General features: G+C 51.6%; 3 protein-coding genes across 9 annotated transcripts in view; 2 read left to right on the top strand and 1 right to left on the bottom strand.

The window, feature by feature from the left end:
* Nucleotides 1–6,776: 6,776 nt before the first annotated feature.
* Tfip11 (tuftelin interacting protein 11) lies at nt 6,777–19,009 on the top strand. The gene is made up of 14 exons (NM_001008291.1): nt 6,777–6,849; nt 7,880–8,067; nt 8,354–8,571; nt 9,812–9,965; nt 10,222–10,378; nt 11,588–11,715; nt 12,381–12,533; nt 13,320–13,847; nt 13,927–14,033; nt 14,656–14,824; nt 15,187–15,430; nt 15,942–16,084; nt 16,368–16,533; nt 17,938–19,009. Exons 3-14 carry the CDS (start codon nt 8,363–8,365, stop codon nt 18,291–18,293), a joined length of 2,514 nt encoding a protein of 837 aa, NP_001008292.1. The 5' UTR covers nt 6,777–6,849; nt 7,880–8,067; nt 8,354–8,362; the 3' UTR covers nt 18,294–19,009.
* On the bottom strand, nt 18,341–23,953 carry Srrd (SRR1 domain containing). 2 transcript variants are annotated; one of them, NM_001305154.1, is made up of 7 exons: nt 23,754–23,953; nt 21,933–21,973; nt 20,623–20,846; nt 20,448–20,546; nt 19,290–19,444; nt 18,936–18,981; nt 18,341–18,691 (listed from the first exon to the last, which is right to left on the bottom strand). In NM_001305154.1, exons 1-7 carry the CDS (start codon nt 23,903–23,905, stop codon nt 18,488–18,490), a joined length of 921 nt encoding a protein of 306 aa, NP_001292083.1. In that variant the 5' UTR covers nt 23,906–23,953; the 3' UTR covers nt 18,341–18,487. The 2 variants fall into 2 exon arrangements, with proteins under 2 accessions (NP_001292083.1, XP_087434252.1); XM_087578126.1 differs by having other exon boundaries at nt 21,933–22,188; nt 23,507–23,914.
* The window catches only part of Hps4 (HPS4, biogenesis of lysosomal organelles complex 3 subunit 2), a 30,846-nt gene continuing 30,586 nt past the window's right edge, over nt 23,746–24,005 (top strand). For 3 of the 6 annotated variants that reach the window (XR_015634021.1, XR_015634026.1, XM_087578555.1), the window contains exon 1: nt 23,746–23,972. The gene's annotated coding sequence lies outside the window, so the exon portion shown is untranslated. Of the gene's footprint in view, nt 24,005 lies in introns of all 6 variants that reach the window. The other 3 variants (XR_015634020.1, XR_015634025.1, XM_087578554.1) reach the window with 1 other exon arrangement.

Genomic DNA, 24,005 nt, shown 5'->3' with positions numbered 1-24,005 from the left:
ACAAACCATCACACCTTCTTCCACCTGGGGTCAATGGCTCATATCTTCAATCCTAGCACTCAGGAGACAGAGGCAGGGGATCTCTGTGAATTGATGCCAACCTTGTGTATATAGCAAGCTATAAGCCAGCCAGGGGACAACAACAAAAACCCCTTCTTACATGTATCCAAAGAGGAGCCTCTGCCTCCAAGGACGGACACTGTTACTTGCATGCACAGGAGGCTCACGGCTGGGCAGCAGAAAACACTCAGATATTCCCGTCCTTCTGCTGAGCTGCATGCCGAGAGAGCTCAACCTACCATTGTGGCACCTTCGGGTTTGAGAGTTACTGAGTCAAGCTCCGTGACACTTCAGGCAGACACTGACAGTCCTATCTTCCAGAGCTTTCCTCATTCCTAGCCAGAGTGCCCAGAGGCTTCCTGAACTTCCAGTTAGGTGTTCTCTACGCTCATAGCCGAGCTTCCTTATTACAGGGCAGTCTAAGATAACCAGGCTGCCCACTGTCCAGGCATCCCTGAACAGATGTTTCAGAAGTGACTGGTAATCTTTCGACATGAGCCTGCAGTCTTCTGCTTCAGTTTGTGTGCAATGCTCTCTCCGTGAAGAAGTCACTTATAGAAGAGCACACAGACAGACTTGGGATATCCCCCCTCAGGCATGCTCATTGTCAGAAACGCTGGTGTAGGCAGACCCCCCAGGTTGTTCTTCTGGCACCGCCCACTAATTTGCTGAGCTAGGGTCTCTCAGTGGCCTGGAACTGGCCATGGAGACTAGCCCGGCTGGCGAGCAAGCCTCAGGGGTTCAGCTCTCTGCCTACAGCTCACTCTGTAGACCAGGCTGGCCTGTAACTCAAAGATCTCCCTGCCTCTGTCTCGCAATAGCTGGGACTAAAGGTGTACGCCCCTACACCTGGCTTAGCTCCTCAGGCTTTGAGGCAAGCGTTATCCATCAAGCTGCGTTCCCAGCACACCTGTGTGCTTTAAGTTTTCCCCTAAATATTTTTATAGTTAATTCATAGCCGTTTGGCCCACCAGTATGTCTACCTGACCACGCCCATGCCTGGTGCTCAGGGAGACAGAATTGGGCATCGGAACTGCCTCTGGAACTGGAGCTACAGACAGTTGTAAGCCATTATGTGCGTGCTGGGAACCGAATCCAGGTCCTCTGAGAGAGAGACAAGTGCTTCTACCTGCTGAGCCATGAATCCAACCCCTCCCCCATGCCCTGCGCGCCTCTGAGAGGCGGTCCGCTTTGCAGATCTCACCAAGCAGCCCAGCTCTCTCTGTCGCGCAGGGCCTCCGGAGAGACTAAAGCTGAAACCCTGCGCGAAGCATTTAAAGGGAAACCAGGTTTGCTGATCTCAGCCCATCTGGGTTTCCAACCCCGCCAAGTTCAGTACATCGCGTCTATTTTCGTAACAGGCTTCAGAATAAGAACGGGACATGTGCCATGGCAGAATGTCACCGTCCTAAGAAAGAGTACATGTGCTAGACTTTAAAAATATCAGCTTTAAAATTGCCACCTAAGGATTGTTTCTATGGTACCAGCCTATTTAAAGTTGTAACAGAGCCCGGCTCCCCACACCCCACACGATCTTTTGAGTGGATGCAGAAACTGCACCGGGAGCGGTCAGGAGCACGCGCGGTGGGGCGGCAATGGAGGCGCTCTCTGTTACCTAAGAGAAGAGAGTGGATACTGAAGCTCATCTGCTTACATTCCAACTTGCTGCGTGTTGATGCCCTCTTTCACGGCCTTCGGGGGTGGGGGTGGGGGTGGGCCTGGAGGAATGGGGGGGTGGGGGTGGAGGCGGGGATGGAGGAATGGGGGATAGGACAGGATGAAAATGAGTGTCCTAGGGCCCTGCCATACTCCTGATGGCCTTGTCATTTAGGAACCCCATCTGAGATGGCTACAAATGTGACTGCTTCACTAGGAATCTAGGCACGGGCTTGAATGTCCCCAAGTCCCAAGGCTAGCATTTGAACGGAGAAGATTTTGGTTGGGGGTTGGTTGGAGACAGGGTTTTAGGCAACAGGCTGTGTAGCCTTGGTTGTCCTAGAACTCACTCTGTAGACCAGGCTAGCCTTGAACTTAGAGATCCACCTGCCTTTGCCTGCAGAGTACTGGGATTGAAGGCATGCACCGCCACCATCCAGCCTTGAACTGAGAAATCTTGATGAAAAAGGACATAGCACCAACCTATGAGTTTGGGGGGCTTTCCAAAGTTGTTGGCTTAAATTCCAGGGTCTCATATCCATTCTACCTCATGTCACTTCTCAGAATGAGAAAGAGAAAGAGAGAGAGAGAGAGAGAGAGAGAGAGAGAGAGAGAGACAGACACAGACACAGACACAGACACAGAGAGACAGAGAGAGAAAGAGAGACAGAGAGAGACACAAACAGAGAGACAGAGAGAGGAAAAGAGAGAGACAGAGAGACACAAACAGAGAGAAAGAGAGAGAGAGAAACAGAGAGACAGAGACAGAGAAAGAGAGAGAGAACTAGCTGTGATGGCTATGGCTTTTCTCGGTTGTCACCTTAACTATATCTAGAATGAACTACAATCCAGAAATGGGGGTCACACCTGTTATCCCCATCTTGAGGCAAACAAGCCTTTGATCTGGATCTTGAGGCTGGAAGACATACACTTTTGATCCAGATCTTGAGGTGGGGGGGGGCACAGTTCTTAATCGGGATCAACACACACCTTTGATCTGGGCCATACCTTCTGCTGGAGGTCTATATCAGGACAATGGAAGAAAGAAGTATTCATTCTTCTTTGTCTGCGTGCATTCACTTTGCCAGCACATCCATTGGAGCCCACTTCCTCAGGATTCCAGCTTATATTGCAGACATAGCAGAGCAGCTGAGACACCCAGCCTTGTGGTACTGAGCAGCTACTGGACTTTCCATTCACAGCTAGCCAACATTCTTATATTAGTTGGACCACAGTCTGTAAGTCCTTCCAATAAATTCCATGTCATATATATATATACATATATATATATATATATATATATACATACATACATATTACCCTTGGGACTTGGGGACAGCTAGGCTCATGTCTGTGAAATCTCCCCACCCTCAGAAAGGTATAAAGACAGACCTCTGTTTCTGCCATGTGGGTTCTGAGTCCTCTATAGGAAGCCCCCACCCTCCTGTCTACCTCTGGTGCTGGGACCCTGAACTCTCCTCAGAGCCTCTACCATGGTACTCTCTGTCTGCCTGTGGTGTTAATAGCTTTTCTAATGAACTCGTCACTAACCAGCGATCTGCTTTGGTGTTCCTCTTAATGCTTCCTGCAAACCCTTCTTCATCCATGTTGCCTAGTATACTGTTCGGGTCCAGCTTCTAGGAACTCAGTTCAGTTTAAAAGGACTAGTGAATGAATGAATGAGTGAATGAATGAATTTATCAGCCAATTCTAGATGTCCTAGTTGTGTTTGTTGTTAACTTGACCCAGTCATCTGAAAGGAAAGATTTGATGAATTATCCAGATCAGACTGGCCTGTGGGCATAGGTATTCATAATGGTCTTGATAGTTGCTGTTGGGATCTGAAAAATTCCAAACAACACAAGTAGTCACAAGAATCCAGAAAAGCAAGGTCTTCTTTAATCAGGGAGCAAAAGCTGACCCATCGGGGACAACTCAGACTCGGGAGCTGGCTGTGTTTTCAGACACTCATCTTAGTAAATAGTATACCCAGACCGCTACTGATCAATCACGGCCACAGAACAGACTTCAGGAGCTGAACTGCAACCCCACGCCAGAACATTACGGAGTTTAAAAGTCCAAAATCCACAAACATCTGTGCCAAGTTACAGTCAGAACCATTTGTTCTCTTATGGTTAGGAACAATCATTAAGCTTTGGGGTAAGAAAAAAGAATGAGGAAATTGTCTAGCCCGGTGAAAAGCTCCCCTAGAGCCTGGGAACCTGAACTTCAGTTCACCTGATGATCAAAATGAAGTCAGAAAACAAAATGGCAGCACTTAGGTGAGACTCATATATTTGATCCTAGCATGACTTGATGCAGCCCCACCTGCTGCGAATGTCACCATGGCAAATGGTTCTGAGATGTATAAACACAAGCTTATGAATGAACCAGAACATCCAGCGAGCAGATTCCTCCATTGTTCCTGTCCAGATTTCCCTCAACAACAGACTCATTAAAGAACAGAATCTGCCTCTAGGGCAGTGGCTCTCCACTTTCCTAAGGCAGTGACCCCCAGCCATAAAATTATTTTCATCGGTATTCCATAACTGTAATTTTGCTACTGCTAGGAATCGTAATGTAAATTTTTTTGGAGATAGAGGCTTGCCAAGGGGTCATGACCTGGGCTGAAAACCGAAGCTTTAAGTGGAGCCATGCCTTCATCTCCTCCCTTAAGGGTTAACCCAGTGGGGGACAAATCAAAGGAGGACTGAGGGGGATCTGCTCAAAGATGCTCATCTTAAACTAATGTCTATCCCAGAGCATCCACCCAGGTTCTGCTGGGTCTTTCAGAGTTCTGACTCAGAAGGGTATAACTATTCTTTTTTGGTTTCTTCTCTCTCCACCACCACCCTCCACCCCCCAAAGGTCCCAGTTTTTAGCTCTGGATGTCCTGGAATTCTAGGCCAGGTGTTACTGAGGTCCAACCATCTCTGCCTCCCCCAGTGCTGGGATTAAAGATGTATCTCACCAGATTTCTTTTCCTTTCCTGTCTTTTCCATTTGAATTCTGGTCACAGCCTAAGCTGGAGAAGGGTTTTTTGTTTTGTTTTGTTTTTTGTTTCATTTCACCAAAGCTTACCTAAAGTCCAGTATTTCACAGCCCCTCCCCCCATCTTGTGACACTCTGGTAGTATATGTCAAGCCCCAAATAGCAGACATTTTTGAGACTTGCCCATCATAAGCTTCCTCTTTGTGGGGACCACGAAGTGCCAGTCACATCAGATTGACGTTGAGCTCCCACCAACGGGGTGAGTCACAGACAGCGCCTGCGTCAGAATGGAACTGAAGTACCCTTGTAGCTTGGGTGTGCTTGCCTGCTACCTCGGGGTCACTGCCTCGCTGGCTTACTTTCACTTTGTTCACACGCAGGAATATTCTTTCCCAACACAAGTATGCTTCGAACTTCCCTGTACTGGGAATCCTTGTTCATTCTCTGAAGGTCCCCTCCCTGCTCCTGGCTGACCCTCTCACACCACCACACCTTTTCCCTTCTCCATTCTCCTCTGGGCAGCTGTGAGTTACAGCTTGCCTGCCCCCCTTCCCGGACCCCCTGGTCCCCCCAACACACCTCATTTGTATCAGTTCTTAGATGCTTCCATTCATGGGACCATAAGCCCCAAGAAGGAACCCTGATTCCACAGTATCACGTTGGCTCTGATGGACTTCCCAAGAGCCTCAGTAACATATCTTCCTGAATGTTTTAGTTAGGTTTTATTGCTGTAAAGACCACAGCAATTTGGGAAGGAAAGAATGTATTTGCTTTACAGATTTCAGTCCAAGGCAGACATTTAAAAAAGAACTGAAGCAGAAAGCCACAGGAATACTGCTTCTTGGCTTGTTCCCGCTCTTACAGCACCCAGGACCACTTGAGCAGGGGTGGTGCCACCCACAACGGGCCGGGCCATCCCACACCAATCATTCATCAAGCAAACCACCCCACAGTCTTGCCTGTAGACCATCAGGATGATGGAAGCACTGAGGTTCCTTTTCCCATATAACTCTAGTGTGTATCAAGCTGATGGGGAAAAACAAAAATCCAACCAACAACAAAACCCACCAAGACGCAGCCTTTTAGTGTACTAGAGAAAACGAGCGTGTTTCAGAACCAGAGATGGCATCAGACTATGTGTAGATTTGTAAGATGTGTAGAGTGTAAGATGAACTATGCCCCCGTCCTGTGGGCCAGTGGTGGTGCATGCCTTTAATCCCAGAACTCAGGAGGCAGAGGCGGGCATATCTCCGAGTTCGAGGCCAGCCTGATCTACAGAGTTGAGTTCCAAAACAGCCAGGGACACAAAGAAACCCTGTCTTGAAAAAACCAAAAACCAAAACCAAACCAAACCAAACCAACAAAAAAGCCCAACTCCTTTCTTTCTCAGCACCAGAGAAATAACTACAGCAGCGAGGAAAACTGCTTCCTGGCGAGAACGCCCGGGCACTCCTTCGGAAACTCATTCCTTAAACTGTTCCAGGCCCACACTGGTTTATCCTAACAGAGACAACCCAAGAATCAGGTATTTCAGAACAAAATAGGGCCAGGGATTGACAAAGAAAAAACAAATTTATTACAGGCTGTGCACAGCTGCCTAGAGATAAGTTCTTCGGTTCCTCTGCCTTTCCTGTTTACAGAGTTACAGAAAAGATAAAGCAAAAGCCAGGAAGCACGCTCGCCGATTACAACGCGAGGACCTCCGGCAGCCAAGCTCTTCCTCTGGGGCTGGGCCCTTAGCCTTTCCTTCTCGCGACATGGGGTCCTGAGGACATTTTAATCACTCAGGGTCCCCGTGACGCTGGTTCAGGCACTATGGGCACGGCGGTTCTATCCGGCGGTGGCTTCCTTGGGATAACACCTTCTCCGCCTTTGACAAACCAAGACCCCAGTGCTTGCAGAGGGACCAGACATCCACTCGGCCTCAGTTCCGATGGGAACCGGAAGCAGAGCGAGGCCTTCCAGTACTCAGACACGCCCCCTTAGCGTTAAGTCGCTGCCGGGGCAACAGCGCGCCATTTCCGCCAGCGAGTGACGCACTTCCTGTGCGCCGGCAGGTCACATCCGGGTTTCGGCTAGCGGGTCCCTCGCAGGCTCTGGGAAGGTGGACCGAAGTTGTGTGATTCACGGGTGCTGAGTGAGGTGAGCGGGCGGCGGGGTGGCGGGATGGCCCGGAGGGCGGGCTGATGCTCTATGGCGGCGGTCCCATGCTCTCCCCGCGCCCAGGTCTCCAGCCCGGCCCGCCGCGGGACGGGACCTGGGAGCGTCCTGACGCTGACACTAAATAACCAGCCCCGAACGCGGGTAAGCTGAGTGTCTCCTGACCACTGTGGGATTTTTACTATCCCCTGTGCTGGGGAGGTGGTAATCTCATGAGCCCAGGGCTTCCTGCTCCTTTGAGAACTTTGCGCTCAACTCTTAGCTGAGGTTGAGACCTGTTGTGATGAACCGGTGCATAGTGAGGAGTAGGGAGATGTTTATAACAACGGAGCGCTTTCTCCGCTGTCAATTACTGGTGCATCTGTACACCATGGAGTCACATAGTGAGGACATTGCTGTGCAGTGTCGGGGCCTTTGTATGTGATACCCACACACAGAGGTGTTCATAGAAGCGTGATTTAAACTCAGGCGGTAGTGTTGAGTGTTCCTGATTTTCACAGTCATTTTGAAGGGTTCACTTCTCAGCCCTGACTGGTAATGACGGTGATCCTGAAACCACCTGACCACGGGACGGAAGTAGAAGATGCTTTTTTCTTACTTTTTTTTCTTTCTTTTTTTCTTTTTCTCCCCTCCCCCCACCTTGTTTACTGTTTTTTTTCGAGACAGAATTTCTCTGTGTAACAGCCAGCCCTGTCTGTCCTGGAACTGTCCTGGACTGGCTTTGAACTCAGATCCACCTGTCTCTGCCTCCCTATTCCTAGAATCAAAGATGGTCATCATCCTGCCTGGTGAGGGTGCTGTTTCTTGAGCACCTGCAGGGAGTTCAGCTTTTGTTGTTTTGTCTGTTTTGAGACCAGGTTGGCTTTGAAATTACTGAGATGGACTGCCTTTGTCTTTCTAAAGGATTGTTTTAGTGCTTGCAAGCTACTTCTGGAACTGAATGAATGCAGTTATGAGAGAGAGCTAAGTAGATAACCTGGGTAGAACACTTTGTTTACTCTACACCCTCTAGGCGTGACTGTGAAGTGTCGTCCAGAAAGACCACCTCCTTCCAATCCCTCAGAAGCCATTCAGGTTTGGGAAGGAAACCTTCAGTTTTGTGAGACAGTATTTCAGAAAATGCTCTAAAGTTTCCCTGGAACTGCAAATCAGCTAGGTACAACTTCCCTGGAGAAGGAAAGGACCAACTTGGTTTCTGAGGTAATAGCACATGGAGCTGTTGCTTCCTTTCTGTGGCATGTCTGCCGTCTGTCTGTGGCCCCACCCCATGCATGCACTATGTTTGACTCTGAAAAGGCATTGTTCCTTAGACCCCTGTGATGACCGGGTCTGACTCGTCTCACTTGTTGCAGAGCTGGTCATTTTATCCTGTGTTTAATGGCTGCTTTACTGAGTTGTATTATGAGGCTCATAGCTTTTTGACTCCGGAGGATCTTCTGCTGGCCGTGGGTTCTCACAGTGCTGTTCTTGTCCCCTCTTCTTGTAGTGACTGGCCATGTCTCTGTCCCACTTGTACCGGGATGGGGAAGGCCACCTTGATGATGACGATGACGAGCGTGAGAACTTTGAGATCACTGACTGGGATCTCCAGAATGAGTTCAACCCCAACCGGCAGCGTCATTGGCAGACCAAAGAGGAGGCCACCTATGGAGTGTGGGCTGAGCGTGACTCAGACGAGGAGAGGCCCAGCTTCGGAGGCAAACGGTACTGTGTGCTGGGCTGCATGCCCTTGGTCTGGAGGGTCAGGAGGACACCCTAGAAGAGTTTCCTGCCCTGCTCCTGTCCAGACACTACAGCATCCTGCTCTGTACTGTTGAGCTGGGATGGCAACATCCTCCTTAGCAATTACTGTGTGACGGGAGCAGGATATGGACAGAGACGTGCTGGTCCACCACAGGCATGGCAGCTGTGGGACCATGCTGTGCCAAGGAACACTTGCAGGGCACTAGAGAACAGGGGGGGTCAGGGAAGGTCACTCTGGAGAAGACTGTTGGCCCAAATGAAGGCGTCGTCCACAGGGGACGTGTGGTAGTACGGCCTGGGCTACATAGTAAGATGCTGTCTCTCAAGGCAAGAAAACAGCATGTGCCTCCCAGCTGACCTCACTCAGAATATTTTGTTTAATTTTACTTATGATTTTTTGATTAATTTTAATTAGGATTTTTATCTATCTGGGTTGTTCTGTTTGAGTTTTACACTTGAAAGAGTATCTAAAACAAATGCCGTGTGTGTTTTACATGCACGCTAGATAAGAACTGTACCACTCTAAAGCAAGCAGGGAGCTGAGACAGTCTTTTCGGTTGTGAAAGGGGCCCAGTGTGATGGCTTAGAGGTGGAGATGTCTGCAGGGCAAGCCTGGTTAGCTGCGTTCCATCACCAGGTTCCTACATGAAGGGTGAAAGGGATGAGCCACTCTACAGATTGTTCTTGCACGCAGCAATAGCGCCATTTTTGAAAGTGTCAAAGGGAAGTGAGATCATTGCATCCCAATTTGAACTCATAATCAACTACTGACAGTGGCAAGTCTTCAGCTACAGGTTTGAGTTGAACGGACCACATGAGCGTTAAATGTGGGCTGGAAGAGGACTCAGTAGCAATGAAGATTGAGCACTGCTCCAGCAGACCTGAGTGTGGCTCCCAGCCAGTGCCACGGCTGGCAGCTCACACTGCCCCTGATTCCATCTTCGGGGAATCTGCTTTGGCTCACAGGGGACCCATACGGTCATGCACTCAACCACACACAGCTAAATGTTTTTAAAATGTTAAATGTCAGCTGATTGGAGAGCAGGTTTGAGTCCCTTTTGGTGTTAAATCCACATATTACTGCTCTAAAGTGGATCTCATGAGGGCCTCTCTCTCTAAGGAATTCTCTTGTGAGCAGCTTCTAGGACAGGGTGCTGCAGAAGCGTACTTTACGACTTGGAGACTTTGTGTGTGTTGGTAGGGCCCGAGACTATTCTGCACCCGTCAACTTCATCAGTGCGGGGCTCAAGAAAGGGGCGGCTGAGGAGGCTGACTCGGAGGACTCTGATGCCGAAGAGAAGCCTGTGAAACAGGAAGACTTTCCCAAGGACTTAGGACCAAAGAAGTTAAAAACGGTAGGTTCTGCAGGATGGTCTCCAAGTCGCACCCCTTGGAGGTCACCAGCGCAGTGGCTTCCTCCACAGGGAGAAGCCCAGTGAGCTCCTGTGTGTGTGCTGCCCCTTGGGTCCTGCAGTTTCTTTCCTCCTCCATGTCACTAATGCGGTTTTGGTCCAAATGCTGCTTTTCATAATGCAATGTGGCTTTAGGCTTGAGCTCCCTCCAATTCTCTGTTTTTCTCTCTCACCCAGAATCATCTCACCTTCTTTGCAGGGTGGCAATTTTAAGCCCAGCCAGAAAGGCTTTGCTGGAGGAACCAAGTCGTTCATGGACTTTGGCAGCTGGGAGAGACACACGAAAGGGATCGGGCAGAAGCTGCTGCAGAAGATGGGCTACGTCCCTGGGCGGGGCCTGGGGAAGAACGCCCAGGGTGAGTGTGGTGGAGGGGAGGCATGGGAGGCTCGCCTTATTATCTACCTCTTCCTTGTAGGAAGCTCATCAAGTATGGGTGATGTCCAGGGAAGGAAGCTTAAGCTCAAAACTGAACAGAAGTAGCTGTTAACGCCGCAGCCGGGCTTGGCAGCATGGGCCACTCCCACTCCCGAGCTGCTCGACTTTCTCAGAACCCAGTTTCAGTAGAGTACTTGGTTAAGTCAGAAGGGAAGGGCTAGGGTCTACAGCCCTAAAATATATCTGTTTTAGCTTGGTCTGTGCCTCTACAGAAGCACCTGCTAACATTTTGAAATCTGGCAGTCTCACCTACAGCTCCATAGATTTTCCTGATGGGAGTTTGGCTGCTTCACAGCTGCCTTTGCAGCAGAGTGTGCTCTTCTAAGCACAGCGTCCTCAGCCACTTGCCCTGCTGCGGTCATGTGTGTGAGCGGCCAGCTCTGCAGTCCTTGCTTTGTGGGTTTTTTTCTTAGTCTGCAACTCAGTGTCAGGCAGGCCAGTGCACACATCGTGGCACAGTGTGGCACAGCGTGGTACAGCATGGCAACCTTCACTGGCTGAAGATGCACCTGTGCTGCTCACTACCTAGAACCCATGTTGTCTCCCTGACAAGCTCCACTGAGAAACAGCCCTTGCACACACAGCTCACCACCTTGGCTCAGAGCCACCAGGAGCAAGAACTTAGCCCCTTTTAGCATGAACTGGGTCCCAGTCAGAAGTGTCTTCTGTAGTTCCCACCCCAAGGCCCCAAAGGTACCGGTTTGTCTCAGGTAGTGCTGACACAGTGCTGGGAAGAGCATGGCAGAGCATCCCTGAGGTCTCAGCAACACTGAGTGAGGAAGTGGAAGGAGAACCTGGAGAGGGCAGCAGTCCTCGTGAAGATGCTGTTCCTGTTTATTTCCAGGGCTTAGCCGTATTACACAAGTTAGCTGTAAGCACTGTGAGCCCTTACCAGCCCACAGCTGTCCTCAGCAGGTTTCTGGTGCCTGTGTTGGTCAGTACAGTAGGGCCGAATCCTCAGAAGTGCCTCAGTTGTTGAGTCCCAGGCGTGTGTGGCACTGTCTTGAGCACAGAGAAGGTACCTGAGTCGGTGTGTTGTTGGTGAGGAGCAGGGAGAGCTCTTCCTGGTATCCTCACATAGATGGCTGGGATCTGAAAAGTCTTTGGTCTTTCTCCTGCCCGTGTTCAGGTATCATCAACCCCATTGAAGCCAAGCAGAGGAAAGGCAAGGGAGCTGTGGGGGCCTACGGCTCGGAGAGGACCACTCAGTCTCTGCAGGACTTCCCTGTGGCCGACTCCGAAGAGGAGGCAGAAGAGGTATTGTGGGGGCCTGCTATGTGGGCGGCACATGGCCTGGGCCATTTGCACGCAGCTGCTACACGTGGCCTGCACATGCTGATGGCCTCTGCATGTCCCCACACCCACTTATGTGGCAGGCCCTGCTGGGGATCATTGCTCACCTGATGCCGACACGGTGTCTTGGGCTTAGGTGTGAGTGAGGTGGGCAGCTGTGAGACAGTGACAGGGTGGGGACTGAGGCACTCAGGTGCATGCACTCTGACTGCATGGTAGGCTCTGTCAGCTCAGAGAGGGCCTGGGAGAGCAGGTGCCATGATTCCTGAACAGCTGCAACTCTAGATACTTGAAAGAAAAGAAATGACATGTTAAGTCGGTGTGAGAATAAGATGTCAGCCATGGATCTGGCCTGTAGGGCAGGCGTGTTCTCACTTGCTACCCTCTGCTCACCATTCTTATGGAGCTCTGCTGGCTGGGGCCAGCATTTTCTAATCCTCAGTGCTATTTCTAAGTTCTGTAAGAGTCAGCGGAGGACCAGCAGAGCCTCTCCCTTCCCTTGGGGCCCCTGCCTTTGGCATCCCACTGTGTTATACACGGATGTTGGCTACAGGCATGCTAAAAGCCTTGGCCTGGCTACTATGGAACAGGCCCCTCCTGTTGTCATTGACTGCATCCCTCTGCCTCAGGAGTTTCAGAAGGAGCTGAGCCAGTGGAGAAAAGACCCCAGCGGGAGCAAGAAGAAGCCAAAGTATTCTTACAAGACTGTGGAGGAGCTGAAAGCCAAAGGCAGGGTCAGCAAGAAGCTCACAGCACCTCAGAAGGAGCTCTCTCAGGTCAAGGTAGGAGGGTCTCACATCGGTCCCCCTGACTATCCTCTGAAACCTTTGCCTGATAAGTAGATAATTAGGGTGGGGGTGGGGTGACGCTGTATCTGTATGTGTCTGTGTATGTGAGCGTGTGTGAGTGTGTGTGTGTGTGTGTGTGTGTGTGTGTGTGTGTGTCAGCGTGTATGAATGTGTGCACAAGTACACGTCCTCATGTCTAGTGAATTCAGTAACACTTCTAACGTAAGTACTTTGAATCTGAGCACGGCACGTGCCAGGCCCTGGCTTCCATGCCCGACACCTCCCTGTGCTGACTGTCATAAGCATAGCTCCCAACCCTGGAGCCTGTATGCAGCCTGCAGCTTCCTTTGGGTTTGGCCTAGATTCCTTTGTAGGTAAATTTTGCACTGTTTGAGATGGAGGAGAGGGTTTCTGGGAATGCAGTAAGCAGGTAGGAACGGCCTGCTGATGGGTCAGGAGTAAGACCTCTCTCACCTTTGAAGACTTCTGATGTGTGGTTCTGCCTGGCCCACAGATATCAGGCCTATCATAGTTGTGCATGAAGTGAGATTTTGGGGTAGCTGGATCTTGGGGAAGGCCACCATCTCTATGATGGACACTTGGGGGTGTTACCACTTTCTAAGTAGCTAGACAGCAGTGCTAGCAGCTGCCTGTCACCCGTTAGTGTGAGGTGGTGTCGGTCTGACAGCTCTGTCTGTTTGCAGAGCTCTTGACACTTGTTCTGTGTTGTATCTCCCCTGATCAATGGTGCTAAGGGGTGGTGACCTGTCTCTCTCATAGGTGATCGACATGACAGGCCGGGAGCAGAAGGTGTACTACAGCTACAGCCAGATCAGCCACAAGCACAGTGTGCCCGATGAAGGGGTGCCGTTGCTCGCGCAGCTGCCTCCCACAGCTGGCAAGGAAGCCAAGGTGCCGGGCTTCGCGCTGCCTGAGCTGGAGCATAACCTGCAGCTGCTCATTGAGCGTACGGAGCAGGAGATCATCCAGAGCGACCGGCAGCTGCAGTACGAGCGGGACATGGTGGTCAGCCTGTCGCACGAGCTCGAGAAGACAGCCGAGGTGCTTGCTCACGAGGAGCGGGTCATCTCCAACCTCAGCAAGGTGCTGGCCCTGGTGGAGGAATGTGAGCACCGCATGCAGCCCCATGGCGCTGACCCGCTCACGCTGGATGAGTGTGCCCGCATCTTTGAGACACTGCAGGACAAGTACTACGAGGAATACCGCCTGGCGGACCGCGCAGACCTCGCTGTGGCCATCGTCTACCCGCTTGTGAAGGACTACTTCAAGGATTGGCACCCCCTTGAGGTGAGCTAGGGTGCAGCCTGCTCTTGGGCTGGGGCATGGCTGCCGAGCTGGGAAGGCTGATGATGCTGGTGTTCTGCAGGACAGCAACTACGGCACCCAGATCATCTCCAAGTGGAAGAGCCTCCTGGAGAACGACCAGTTGCTGTCTCACAGCAGCCAGGACCTGTCCTCAGATGCCTTCCACAGGTACCAGGCCGCACCCCACTGTGTTCCCTTCCAGGCCCCACCCCACTGTGTTCCCTTCCAGGCCCCACCCCACTGTGTTCCCTTGCTTCTCCAAGGAGCAGGAATTGTGCTAAAGGCTGGGTGACAGCCATTCTGGCCCTGTTGACTCTGCTCCACCCCAGCACTGCTCTGGGCTGGGGGTGTTGGAGATGTGCTCACCCATGTGTCTATTGAGAGTCCTGAGTGTCCAGGAGCTGGGCTCACCCTGACCATGCGCACCTTTGGCCCAGTCTGGAAAAGGCAGTGCAGGGCACTAGTAAGAACTAAGAATGCGCCAGGCGTGGAGAGGACAGGTGTCTCAGGAGGGGACATTCAAGCTGTGACCCCAGGTGTGAGAGGTGCTGTGAACTGAGGCTCTTATGGGAAAGCAGCTGATGACCCTGTGCTGACACTGTCAGCCACATGAGCCTGTAGCAACCCTGCCAGTGTTGGCATCACTGAGGAGCCCAAGGCTGAGAGCTAAGACATCACAGGGACCCCTGTGGGGACTGGCCTGAGGTTTCCTGTGGTGGTCTGTGGGCTGGTACACTTTGAGCACCATGAAGCCAGCAGTGTGGCTGACCAGCTGCCTTGCCTCTCGCAGGCTCATGTGGGAGGTCTGGATGCCTTTTGTTCGGAATGTTGTCGCCCAGTGGCAACCCAGGAACTGTGAGCCCATGGTGGACTTCCTGGACAGCTGGGCACACATCATCCCTGTGTGGATCCTGGACAATATCCTGGACCAGCTCATCTTCCCTAAGCTGCAGAAGGAGGTAGGGCGGGGCTCTGACTGGGTCTCTTAACTGTGCACTGAAGTCCTGAGGTTGAAGGGTGTCAGCATGGCTGGTGGCCTGCAGTGTTAATCGTAGTCTTCTCCATAGTACCCCTCCCCTACCTCCCTCTAGTGGGAGTTGCCTTTCTCAGTGTCTTTATTGAACCTTGAGCTATGCTGAGGCTTGAGTTGGTGGCCTGAATGTTTGGTTTTCTTCTATGGAGGGACCTAGAGTACAGAATGCCTACTATTTACCTCCATGGTGGGTCTTGCCCTCCCTACACACAGGCCTCTCCCTAAGGACAGCACTGCAGTGTCATTAACTGCCCATGGGCTGCATTGCTCATTCCACTCATCCTGTAGGTGGACAACTGGAACCCCCTGACAGACACCGTCCCGATCCACTCATGGATCCACCCGTGGCTGCCACTCATGCAGGCCCGCCTGGAGCCGCTCTACTCCCCTGTCCGCAGCAAGCTGTCTAGTGCACTGCAGAAATGGCACCCCAGCGATGCCTCAGCCAAGCTCATCCTGCAGCCCTGGAAAGAGGTCCTCACCCCTGGGTCCTGGGAGGCCTTCATGCTCAGGAACATCGTGCCCAAGCTGGGTAAGGACACAGGGACCTGGAGGCCGAGTGCAGCTTACTCAGTGTCTACCAGAAGGTATACTACTTAGAGCAGAGATAGATGGGAGTGGAACCAGGGCCTTCCTGCTGTTCCTTTACAGCTTGGCCAAGGTCTGCAGTGATGGCTCTGGGCTCTCTGTGCCTTGTGGTTTCCTGACTGATTTGGATGTCAGAACCAGAAAGCCAATGGTCTGTTTTTATTTATTTTTTTTTTTTTTTAAGATTTATTTATGTGAGTACACTGTAGGGGCCGTCTTCAGACGTACCAGAAGAGGGCATCAGTTTCCAATTCAGATGGCTGTGAGCCACCATATGGTTGCTGGGAATTGAACTCAGGACCTCTGGAAGAGCAGTCAGTGCTCTTAACTGCTGAGCTATCTCTCCAGCCCCGGCCCTGGCCTTTTAAGTGCTTGTGAATCTTCGGAATTCACTGTGGGTAGAATGACAGAGCAGACAGGAGACTAGAGAGTCTGCTTTGCCATCTCTCTTGCAGGCATGTGCCTGGGTGAGCTCGTCATCAACCCCCACCAGCAGCACATGGACGCCTTTTACTGGGTGATGGACTGGGAGGGCATGATCTCCGTCTCCAGCTTGGTGGGATTGCTGGAGAAGCACTTCTTCCCCAAGTGGCTTCAGGTGAGCACTGTGGCACAGGAGGGACATGGGGTGGAGTTGCGAAGCGCCTCGTCTCAGCTCCTCAGAGAACCTGTCAGGGATGTGGAGATCAAGTGTGTAGCACAGAGGCCACAGTCTGGCTCCAGATTCTACTGGAACTGCTAGACACCGCAGCTCCCCGTGCTCTGTAGTGTGGGCTGCTGGAAGGAGCAACACTGAATGCAGCAATTGCTCCTGGGGACACTCGCTCTCAGTGCTGTGGTCCATGTGTGGTCACCACTCAGTATCCTGTGTTCTTTGGCAGGTGCTGTGCTCCTGGCTCAGTAATAGCCCCAATTACGAGGAGATCACCAAGTGGTACCTGGGCTGGAAGTCCATGTTCTCAGACCAGGTGCTGGCACACCCTTCTGTCAAGGACAAGTTCAACGAAGCGCTCGACATCATGAACAGGGCTGTGTCCTCTAATGTTGGTGAGCAGGTGTCTCAGTTAGGGTTTCATTGCTGTGACAGACACCAGGGCCAAGGCAACTCTTATAAGGACAAGGTTCAGAGGTTCAGGCCTTTATCAAGGTGGGAGCATGGCAGTGTCCATGCAGGCTGGTGAGGGAGGAGCTGACTCTCAGGCAGTTAGGAGGAAGCTCTCAAAGCCCCCTCGTCCAGTGACACACTTCCTCCAACAACGCCACACTTCGTAATAGTGCCAGCCATATTCAAACCACCACAGTAGGGTTCCTACTGGGGGTGTCCTGGGACTGTTTCCTAAACGTGACATTTTTATTTTTATTTGGTCCTTTGGGAGTTTACTCTGTCTAGTGTCCTGTGGACCTAGTTACTTATGAGGCCCCACCATTTTGTCCTGTCATAGGCTGATAGCTGAATCTGGCTCCAGGCAGCCTTCCCACACTGTTGTGCAGAAAACACATGGTGATAGTCGCTTCCTTCTGTGTGACGCATGCTCTGTGCCCTTGAGACAGTATCAGTGCCTTCCTCACAGCCTACGAGAGCTAAGCTCATGTCCACAGCACCTGGTCCTTGTTCACTGTCAAGGGCCATGCAAGTCACAGCGCTGCGCTGTGAGTAGACTGAAGGTGGTCACAGCAGAAGCAAAGGGTGTTGCCTCTTACTTAGCCTGATGCACAGCGGCACTATTTCAGTTCTCAGTGAGGCCCAGAGTTTATGGAGGGCTCCGAGGCTTCAGGGCGGTGGCTGGAAGGGAGCTGCTGTCTTCTGTACCTGTCCCCATGTCACCTCAGCCAGCCCAGCCATGTTTCCAGCACTGCTTCTCCTGTACTTCTCACAAGTTTGCATTTGGGTCACACTGTGGTCCTTCAGTCCCCATAGTCTAGCTCCTCAAACGTTTTTCCATTTAAAGTTTTTAATTATGTTTGTGTCTGTGCCTGGTGGATGATCCTGTTGTACACAAGTGCAGTGCCAGGGATGGACAGAAGGGGTATCAGAACCCACGGACCTGGAGTTAGAGAGTTGTGGGCCATCTGAAGTGGGTGTGGGAATCAAACTCTGCAAACATAATACATACTCCTAACCAATGATCCCAATTTTCCGCTCTACAGAGAGGCCTCTGTAGCAAGGGATAGAATAACAATTGTAGGCCATGCTAGACAATAAGGTGACCTCATAAATGGTGACTTTAGGGTCCACATCTCATCTGATACTGAGAGGATCACTTCTGATATCTGATATTAGCTACGCAGCTCCTGGACCAATTTTGTGATACTGACTCTCCCAAGCATGCAGTAAATCATGTTCTTGCCCAGGTCCTTAAGCAGCAAGTCATATACCATGTCATCATGATGCTCTGGTGTTGGCTCTGCGTACCCGGGGTCACCTCTCCTCACTGTTCTCCCTTCTCTCAGGTGCCTACATGCAGCCAGGTGCGAGGGAGAACATTGCCTACCTCACCCACACGGAGCGCAGGAAGGACTTCCAGTACGAGGCCATGCAGGAGCGCCGGGAGGCTGAGAACATGGCACAGAGGGGCATTGGTGTGGCTGCCAGCTCTGTGCCCATGAACTTTAAGGACCTCATTGAGACCAAGGCGGAGGAGCACAACATCGTGTTCATGCCTGTCATTGGCAAGCGGCACGAGGGCAAGCAGCTCTACACCTTTGGCCGCATTGTCATCTACATTGACCGGGGTGTGGTGTTTGTGCAGGGCGAGAAGACGTGGGTGCCCACCTCCCTGCAGAGCCTCATCGACATGGCCAAGTAGACATGGGCCACGACAGACAGGCGAATAAACAGCACTGTGAAACAAGCTGGTAAATAACGTCTCTATTTGGGAGACCATGGCACCAGGGCAGGATGTGACTCAGTGTCCCCAGTCGGGCTGTAGTCCCGGCCTAGCAAAGAGCTGGTGTGGTGTGCACTGTGGCCCCTGGCCCAGGTGGAGAGAATGGTGTCCTGCTACTCCAGCTGAGTGGCTGTGGGTTTCCTGATGATCTCCAGGTCCTCACAGTTCTGGTAGTCAGGCTCTTCCCGGGATGCCCACAGGTCCTCAGATAAGCCTTCCAGCTTCAGAAGAGGGAACCAGTGGACAGATGTGTCATTGAAGGTGTCGGTGTACTGGGGAGTTTGAGGCAGTGGGAACTCCTCCAGGCCTTTCAGAATCTGAGTGGAAAGGGCCAGACACAGGCATTAGGCATGGCCCACTCTTTGTTCACCTGCCTACCCCACTGTCCTTTTGAGATAAGAAATGGGGATTTGTATTTGAGCACTTTTCAGTTCCACGGGTAGTGGGAATGCTGGGCTCACCCCGAGGGTGAAGGGCACAGATTAGGAGAGGGACCAGCTGGTTGTGGATGGACAGTGTGGCTTTGCACCCCTACCCCAGCCCAGCTATTCTGTCAGACACCTTTGCAATGTATGAGTAATTTTCCTGAAGAATCCTCGCCAACAACCTACAAATAAAAAACACATATGCAATTAGGAAGTACATGTTTTCTTTCTCAACTAACAACAGGTAAAAAACAGGATGACTTCAGAAGGGTTGAGGGATGTGCAGGAGGGCAGCACAGGCAGGCACTGGGAAGCAGATCAGGAGTGGTCCGCACACTTAGAGCATGGCTGCCCAAACATGCTGCCCTCAGAAGAGGGACACTTGCAGATTCCTTCAGTGCCTTAAGCTGGACCCAGGGTTTGACATCTGCCTTAAACCTTTAACTCGGTTCCTCATGGGGAAGGCGGGGCTGGCATTCCTGACACTCACCTTTCCTCGAGGCCTTGGAAACTGTTCCCGATGATGACCACCCTGGACAGGGCATCTGCAGACCAGTTGCTCCACAGCAGGTTGTTGTATAGAGCTGTCCCACAGTGTGGCATGTAGAAGACAGTGGGCTGGCTCTGGACACTGTGCTTGCCTTCCTGTGGAGTCAGCAGGACGTGTGCTAAGGAGCTGAGTGCAGATCCCAGCTCTGCTGTGGCAGGGCTGCATTGGCAAGTGTGAGCAGGCTGGATGTCTGTATGGGACTCAAGGACTTGTGTCCAGAAGGAACCCATGCTGACCAAAGAAAGGTATTCCATGTGATGACTGTCCCCACGTCCTACATTCCAGATCTTCCAGGCTCCCTGCATCACCGCATCCTCACCACAGTGGGGGCTCGGTCACCTAATGGCTGTCTGGTCATGCTGCCTCTGTGTGAGACTCTCCCTGCAGCTTCTGTCAGGCATCAGCCCATGCTGGTGTCCTATGGCTGCCTCCACAGGAGCTGCCTGTGGTCTTGGACGCAGCCCTCTGAGGGCTTTTAGTGCACAGGTCAACCTTGCTGCTGTACTTGGTCTCTACATATTATAGGTGACCTCTAGCCCCACCTATTTGCTTTTCCCTGCATAGAGCCAGCACTCAAAGCTGCTCTGAGCAGCTGGATCATGAGGCTAAGACCATCCTGGGCCATAGAGACCCTAAAAAAGGGGAGGTGGGTAAAGTGTTTATCACCTAACCAGGCCAGTCCAACCTGAGTGATTCCCAGAACTCATACAGAACCCAGATAGGACCCACAAGGTTCTACCCATGTGTTTGTTTCTGTTTTAAAACAGCTGAGCCGGGGGTTGGGGATTTAGCTCAGTGGTAGAGCGCTTGCCTAGCAACTGGAAGGCCCTGGGTTCGGTCCCCAGCTCCGGGAAAAAAAAAAAAACAAAAACAAAAACAAAAACAGCTGAGCCATCTCTCCAGGCTCTGGACTGGAGGGATTTGCAAATCCTACACATGAGTTCATGCTGCTGATTCAAGTTCTCGTGGTTTAACAGTCCGAACTGGGAGTGACTACTGGGCTCTAGGAAGGCTAGCATGCCAGGGCCAGTGGGGCACCGAGTCACAGAAAGCCTGACCACTAGCAGAGGTGGGTGGTCTGGAGATGAAAGCACCTACCTCATTCTCACTGAGGACTGTCACACCCAGGGAGGTGAGAACGGAAACCTCAGTCTGACTGAATAGAGGGTCATAGACCCAGCAGTGACTTCTGGGGATCTGAAAGGAAAAGGGGTATTTTAGTTCCAGGCACACAAACACTATTGCTAGGGGTGGGAGAGGAGGCAAAGCTCACCTGGCACTTCTCCAGAAAGAGAAGCAAAAAAGCAAGCTGGATCCGAGCAGCGGGGCAGGAGGCAAAGGTCCCAAGACCATAGCATACACACTTCACATTCGAGGTGCTTAAGGCCAAGGGCTCCCCGGACCCACCAGGTGATGAGCCAAGGTGCAGTCTTCCAAGAGCTTCCGTTAGGGACTGCAGTTGCTCCAGCTGCTTCCTAAGACACTCGGTGATGGTTTCTGAAAGGTCATTCCCCCAAATGTGGTCATGTCGCATACTCTGATCCCTTGGAGCCAGGACTGTGAAAGAAGCCCAACACCCCTCCACACCTGGAATGAAGCTTTCTAAGATCTGCGTCTGGACCACTAGAGGAGGGACCCTGAACTCTACATCCCCGAACCTGAGACTGTGATAAAAGCCTCTAAAGCCATGTGTCTAAAGAGATGTTTGTGCTCTTTTATTTTTTTTTTCCGGAGCTGAGGACCGAACCCAGGGCCTTGCGCTTGCTAGGCAAGCACTCTACCACTGAGCTAAATCCCCAACCCCTGTTTGTGCTCTTGAATGCTGATGACCTCTATAAAGACAACTGAAAGGCTAGGTTCAAACCACTGCCCACATCACCTCCTGGCCTTCCTTCTAGGTTATCCTAAACAAAAGAAGCTGTTTGTCTCAACACTAAGCAAGCTGTTTTTGTTCACCAACGTGGCAAAGTCATCTTTGTAGAGGTTCTTTGTGAGGAAAGGCTGATCCAGAGACAGTAAATCCTTGCTGGGAAGAGAACCCTAAAAACCTTTTTGGATGGTAGCTCGATGCTGCCTTTCATTTACCAATCTCAACTCTGGGGACTGCAGCCTACAGGTGAGGCTCATCTGAGTGATTAAGACAGGAGCCTGTAATACAGTGTAAACACGGCCTGTCCATCTCTGTGAGTCAGTGTAAACATGGTCTGTCCATCCCTAAGGACCATGCTGAACATACTATATTGAGAACACATCTGCAAGGGGGAAGGTCTACACTGAAAAGGAAAAAGTGGGATCCGTAAATAATCTAGCCATCCTGATGACCAATAGCACCTACTGCCTTCTGTATGAGAGCCAAGAGTTTCCCACCTTACTTAATTCTCACAGCTACACTACAGGATATATACACCACCACCTCCACTGTAGTAGACAGTGCTGAAGACACAGCTCTGAGGAAGTCAGCATCAGAACCCACCAGAAGCAAGACTGTGAAGCAAAATGTCCTTGGATGGAGAGTGTCCTTTTCCCACCTTCAGGTAGGCACCTCCTTCCACCCCTCCACCTCCCCTACTCACCCCTACTCACCCAGAGCTGAACTGCAGAAATCAGAGATCCGCAGGTCCTCCCTGTTGAGAAGATATGGCCAGCTCATCTCCGTTCTCTTAGCCCTGACCATGAGCCATATGCATGGGGGACGGAGGACCCTCCAATGCAGAGCCATCCCGTACCGAATGGCATTCCCAAGGCCTGGATGTAGACTGCTGGGTCCTTTTTAAAAAGGTTCTCCATCAAGAGGCTCTGGTTGCCCAGGGATGGTCTGGGTCTGTTTTTTCTCTTTGGCCTGGCATAGATGCAGTTCAATAAATACTAGGAAGTCCTCAGACTTAGCCTTTCTGATGGGGGTGTCCTTGCAAGACTGGGGAGTAGCAGGGGGAATGAAAAAGCTACTCAGCAGGAACTCAATATACAGCTTTCCCACTACAATAACTCTAAAGGGAAGGTCAAAGGGAAAGTCTAAGGGTCTGGTCAGCTCTTTATTCAAGTCGCTGGTTTCCACAGCCTAGGGCAAAACAATCAACGATGAATTTAAATATGCCAGAGGCAATGTTTTAGGACACAGAGGAGAGGAACTGCCTCCAGGAGACCTACAAATACATTGAGGTCCTTTGTACATTCTAAGTAGTCCTGGACCAGATTCTCCATGCTCTGGAGTGAAGACCACACCCCAGGAAGGGTGCTGGGAGAAGCAGGGCACTCTGGGAGATTCTGTAGTAGCTGAGGAAACAATGACTATCTGGTGCATGTCTTGAGAGTTCAAGGCCCAGGCCCTGTCATCTCACTAATCTGGAGACTTTAAGGCACTGGCTGCTTCTATCTGTCCCCTCAGCTGCACCTTTATGTTCAGAGATAACTTCTGGGTCACCACTGCTTTTTGGGTCTCACTTGTCTGCCTCATCACAGCCTTTCTGACCCATCTGAAATGCTTCCAACATTTGTAACTTTGCCCTGCAAGACCACAACTAGAAAAGGCAGAACATGCCGTAGCCTCTGCTATGAGCCTGTAAGAAGGTACAGACCAGGCTATGGGGAGATAGGAGAGTCCAGAATAATGGAGAGGTGGAAGCATGGGGTTTTAAGTCACCAAGGCCTGGGACTGAGACAATAATCTTTGTATGTCTCTTGGTGTGCCCAGGATCTCAATGGGGGCTGTGAAATACGTAGGCTGCAAAAGCGTGCACACAGTTGCTGCTCAGTAAAACTTTGATGCAAACGTTGCCATCTATGTTTGCTGCAACCTCGATTTACATTGTTGATAATAACCAATGTGGTGTGTGGCCCACACCTGTAATCCTAGCACTAGGAGAGACAAAGGCAGGATCTCCTCCAGTTCTAAGCCTTTTGGACTAGCCTACGTTATAGTACCAGATTCTGCCTCCATATCCAGAGCTGGAAAGATGGTTTATAGGGTAAAAGGATCAGCCTGACATCTGAGTTTGATTGATCCTAACCTATTCAGTGAATGGAGTGGTCCTCTGGGTTCCACACACACACCGTGACACCCTCCTCCCCCACCACGAATAAAACCAAAACCAACGAACTAAAGAAAACAATCATCACTGGGCCTAACACGAACTGTACGCCCTGGCCCTGGAGCTTACCAGGTGGCGGGGAGTGTTTCATCACATTACCCTCTGAGCATTCCTATATTAAAATCTCCATTTCAAAGACGGCAGACAGGGGCACAGAATGACAATCTGCTATAACCGCAGCGGCGGGAATGGCAGTTTTACTAAGAGCTTGCTACAGTGCAACCCGAGGGGAGCTCAGCCCTCCCAGGCGTGTTGGCACACCCACTTCCCGGTTGGGGAGACCCAGGCTGAAGTGGCCTCTCGGCACCACACTCACTCGGCCTCCAGCAGGCGGCGCAGCACCGCCTCGCTGTCCGCCTCCGGCTCTGCCTGGGGCTCCTCGCCCTGCCGCGGCCGTCTCCCTGCCGCGCGCTTCCTCCGCCGGGCCACTGCACTCCACCGTTCGGAAGCCGCCACGACCGCCGCCATGTCACTGACGTCACCAGCGCGCCAGAGCGGCCGCCAAGCCGCCGACATCACAGGCTCGCGTCACACCGTACGTCATCGCCAAGCCCCCACAGGCGGGAGG

Source organism: Rattus norvegicus, chromosome 12 (assembly GCF_021556685.1).
Source record: "Rattus norvegicus strain SHRSP/BbbUtx chromosome 12, alternate assembly SHRSP_T2T, whole genome shotgun sequence".
In the NCBI taxonomy this organism is placed as follows: domain Eukaryota; kingdom Metazoa; phylum Chordata; class Mammalia; order Rodentia; family Muridae; genus Rattus; species Rattus norvegicus.
The sequence above is the reverse complement of the archived record's forward strand: the minus strand, read 5'-3'. Positions and strand labels throughout refer to the sequence as shown.

Excerpts from the sequence above, each read along its gene's own strand:
- Tfip11 (NM_001008291.1), top strand. The coding sequence starts at position 8,363 with ATGTCTCTGTCCCACTTGTACCGGGATGGGGAAGGCCACCTTGATGAT. Across the intron at positions 10,379-11,587 it reads CCTGGGGAAGAACGCCCAGG|GTATCATCAACCCCATTGAA; the intron begins GTGAGTGTGGTG and ends GCCCGTGTTCAG. Across the intron at positions 16,534-17,937 it reads GGCTGTGTCCTCTAATGTTG|GTGCCTACATGCAGCCAGGT; the intron begins GTGAGCAGGTGT and ends CCCTTCTCTCAG.
- Srrd (NM_001305154.1), bottom strand. The coding sequence starts at position 23,905 with ATGGCGGCGGTCGTGGCGGCTTCCGAACGGTGGAGTGCAGTGGCCCGG. Across the intron at positions 20,547-20,622 it reads TCTTTCTGGAGAAGTGCCAG|ATCCCCAGAAGTCACTGCTG; the intron begins GTGAGCTTTGCC and ends TTTTCCTTTCAG. Across the intron at positions 19,445-20,447 it reads CAGTCCTCAGTGAGAATGAG|GAAGGCAAGCACAGTGTCCA; the intron begins GTAGGTGCTTTC and ends CTGACTCCACAG.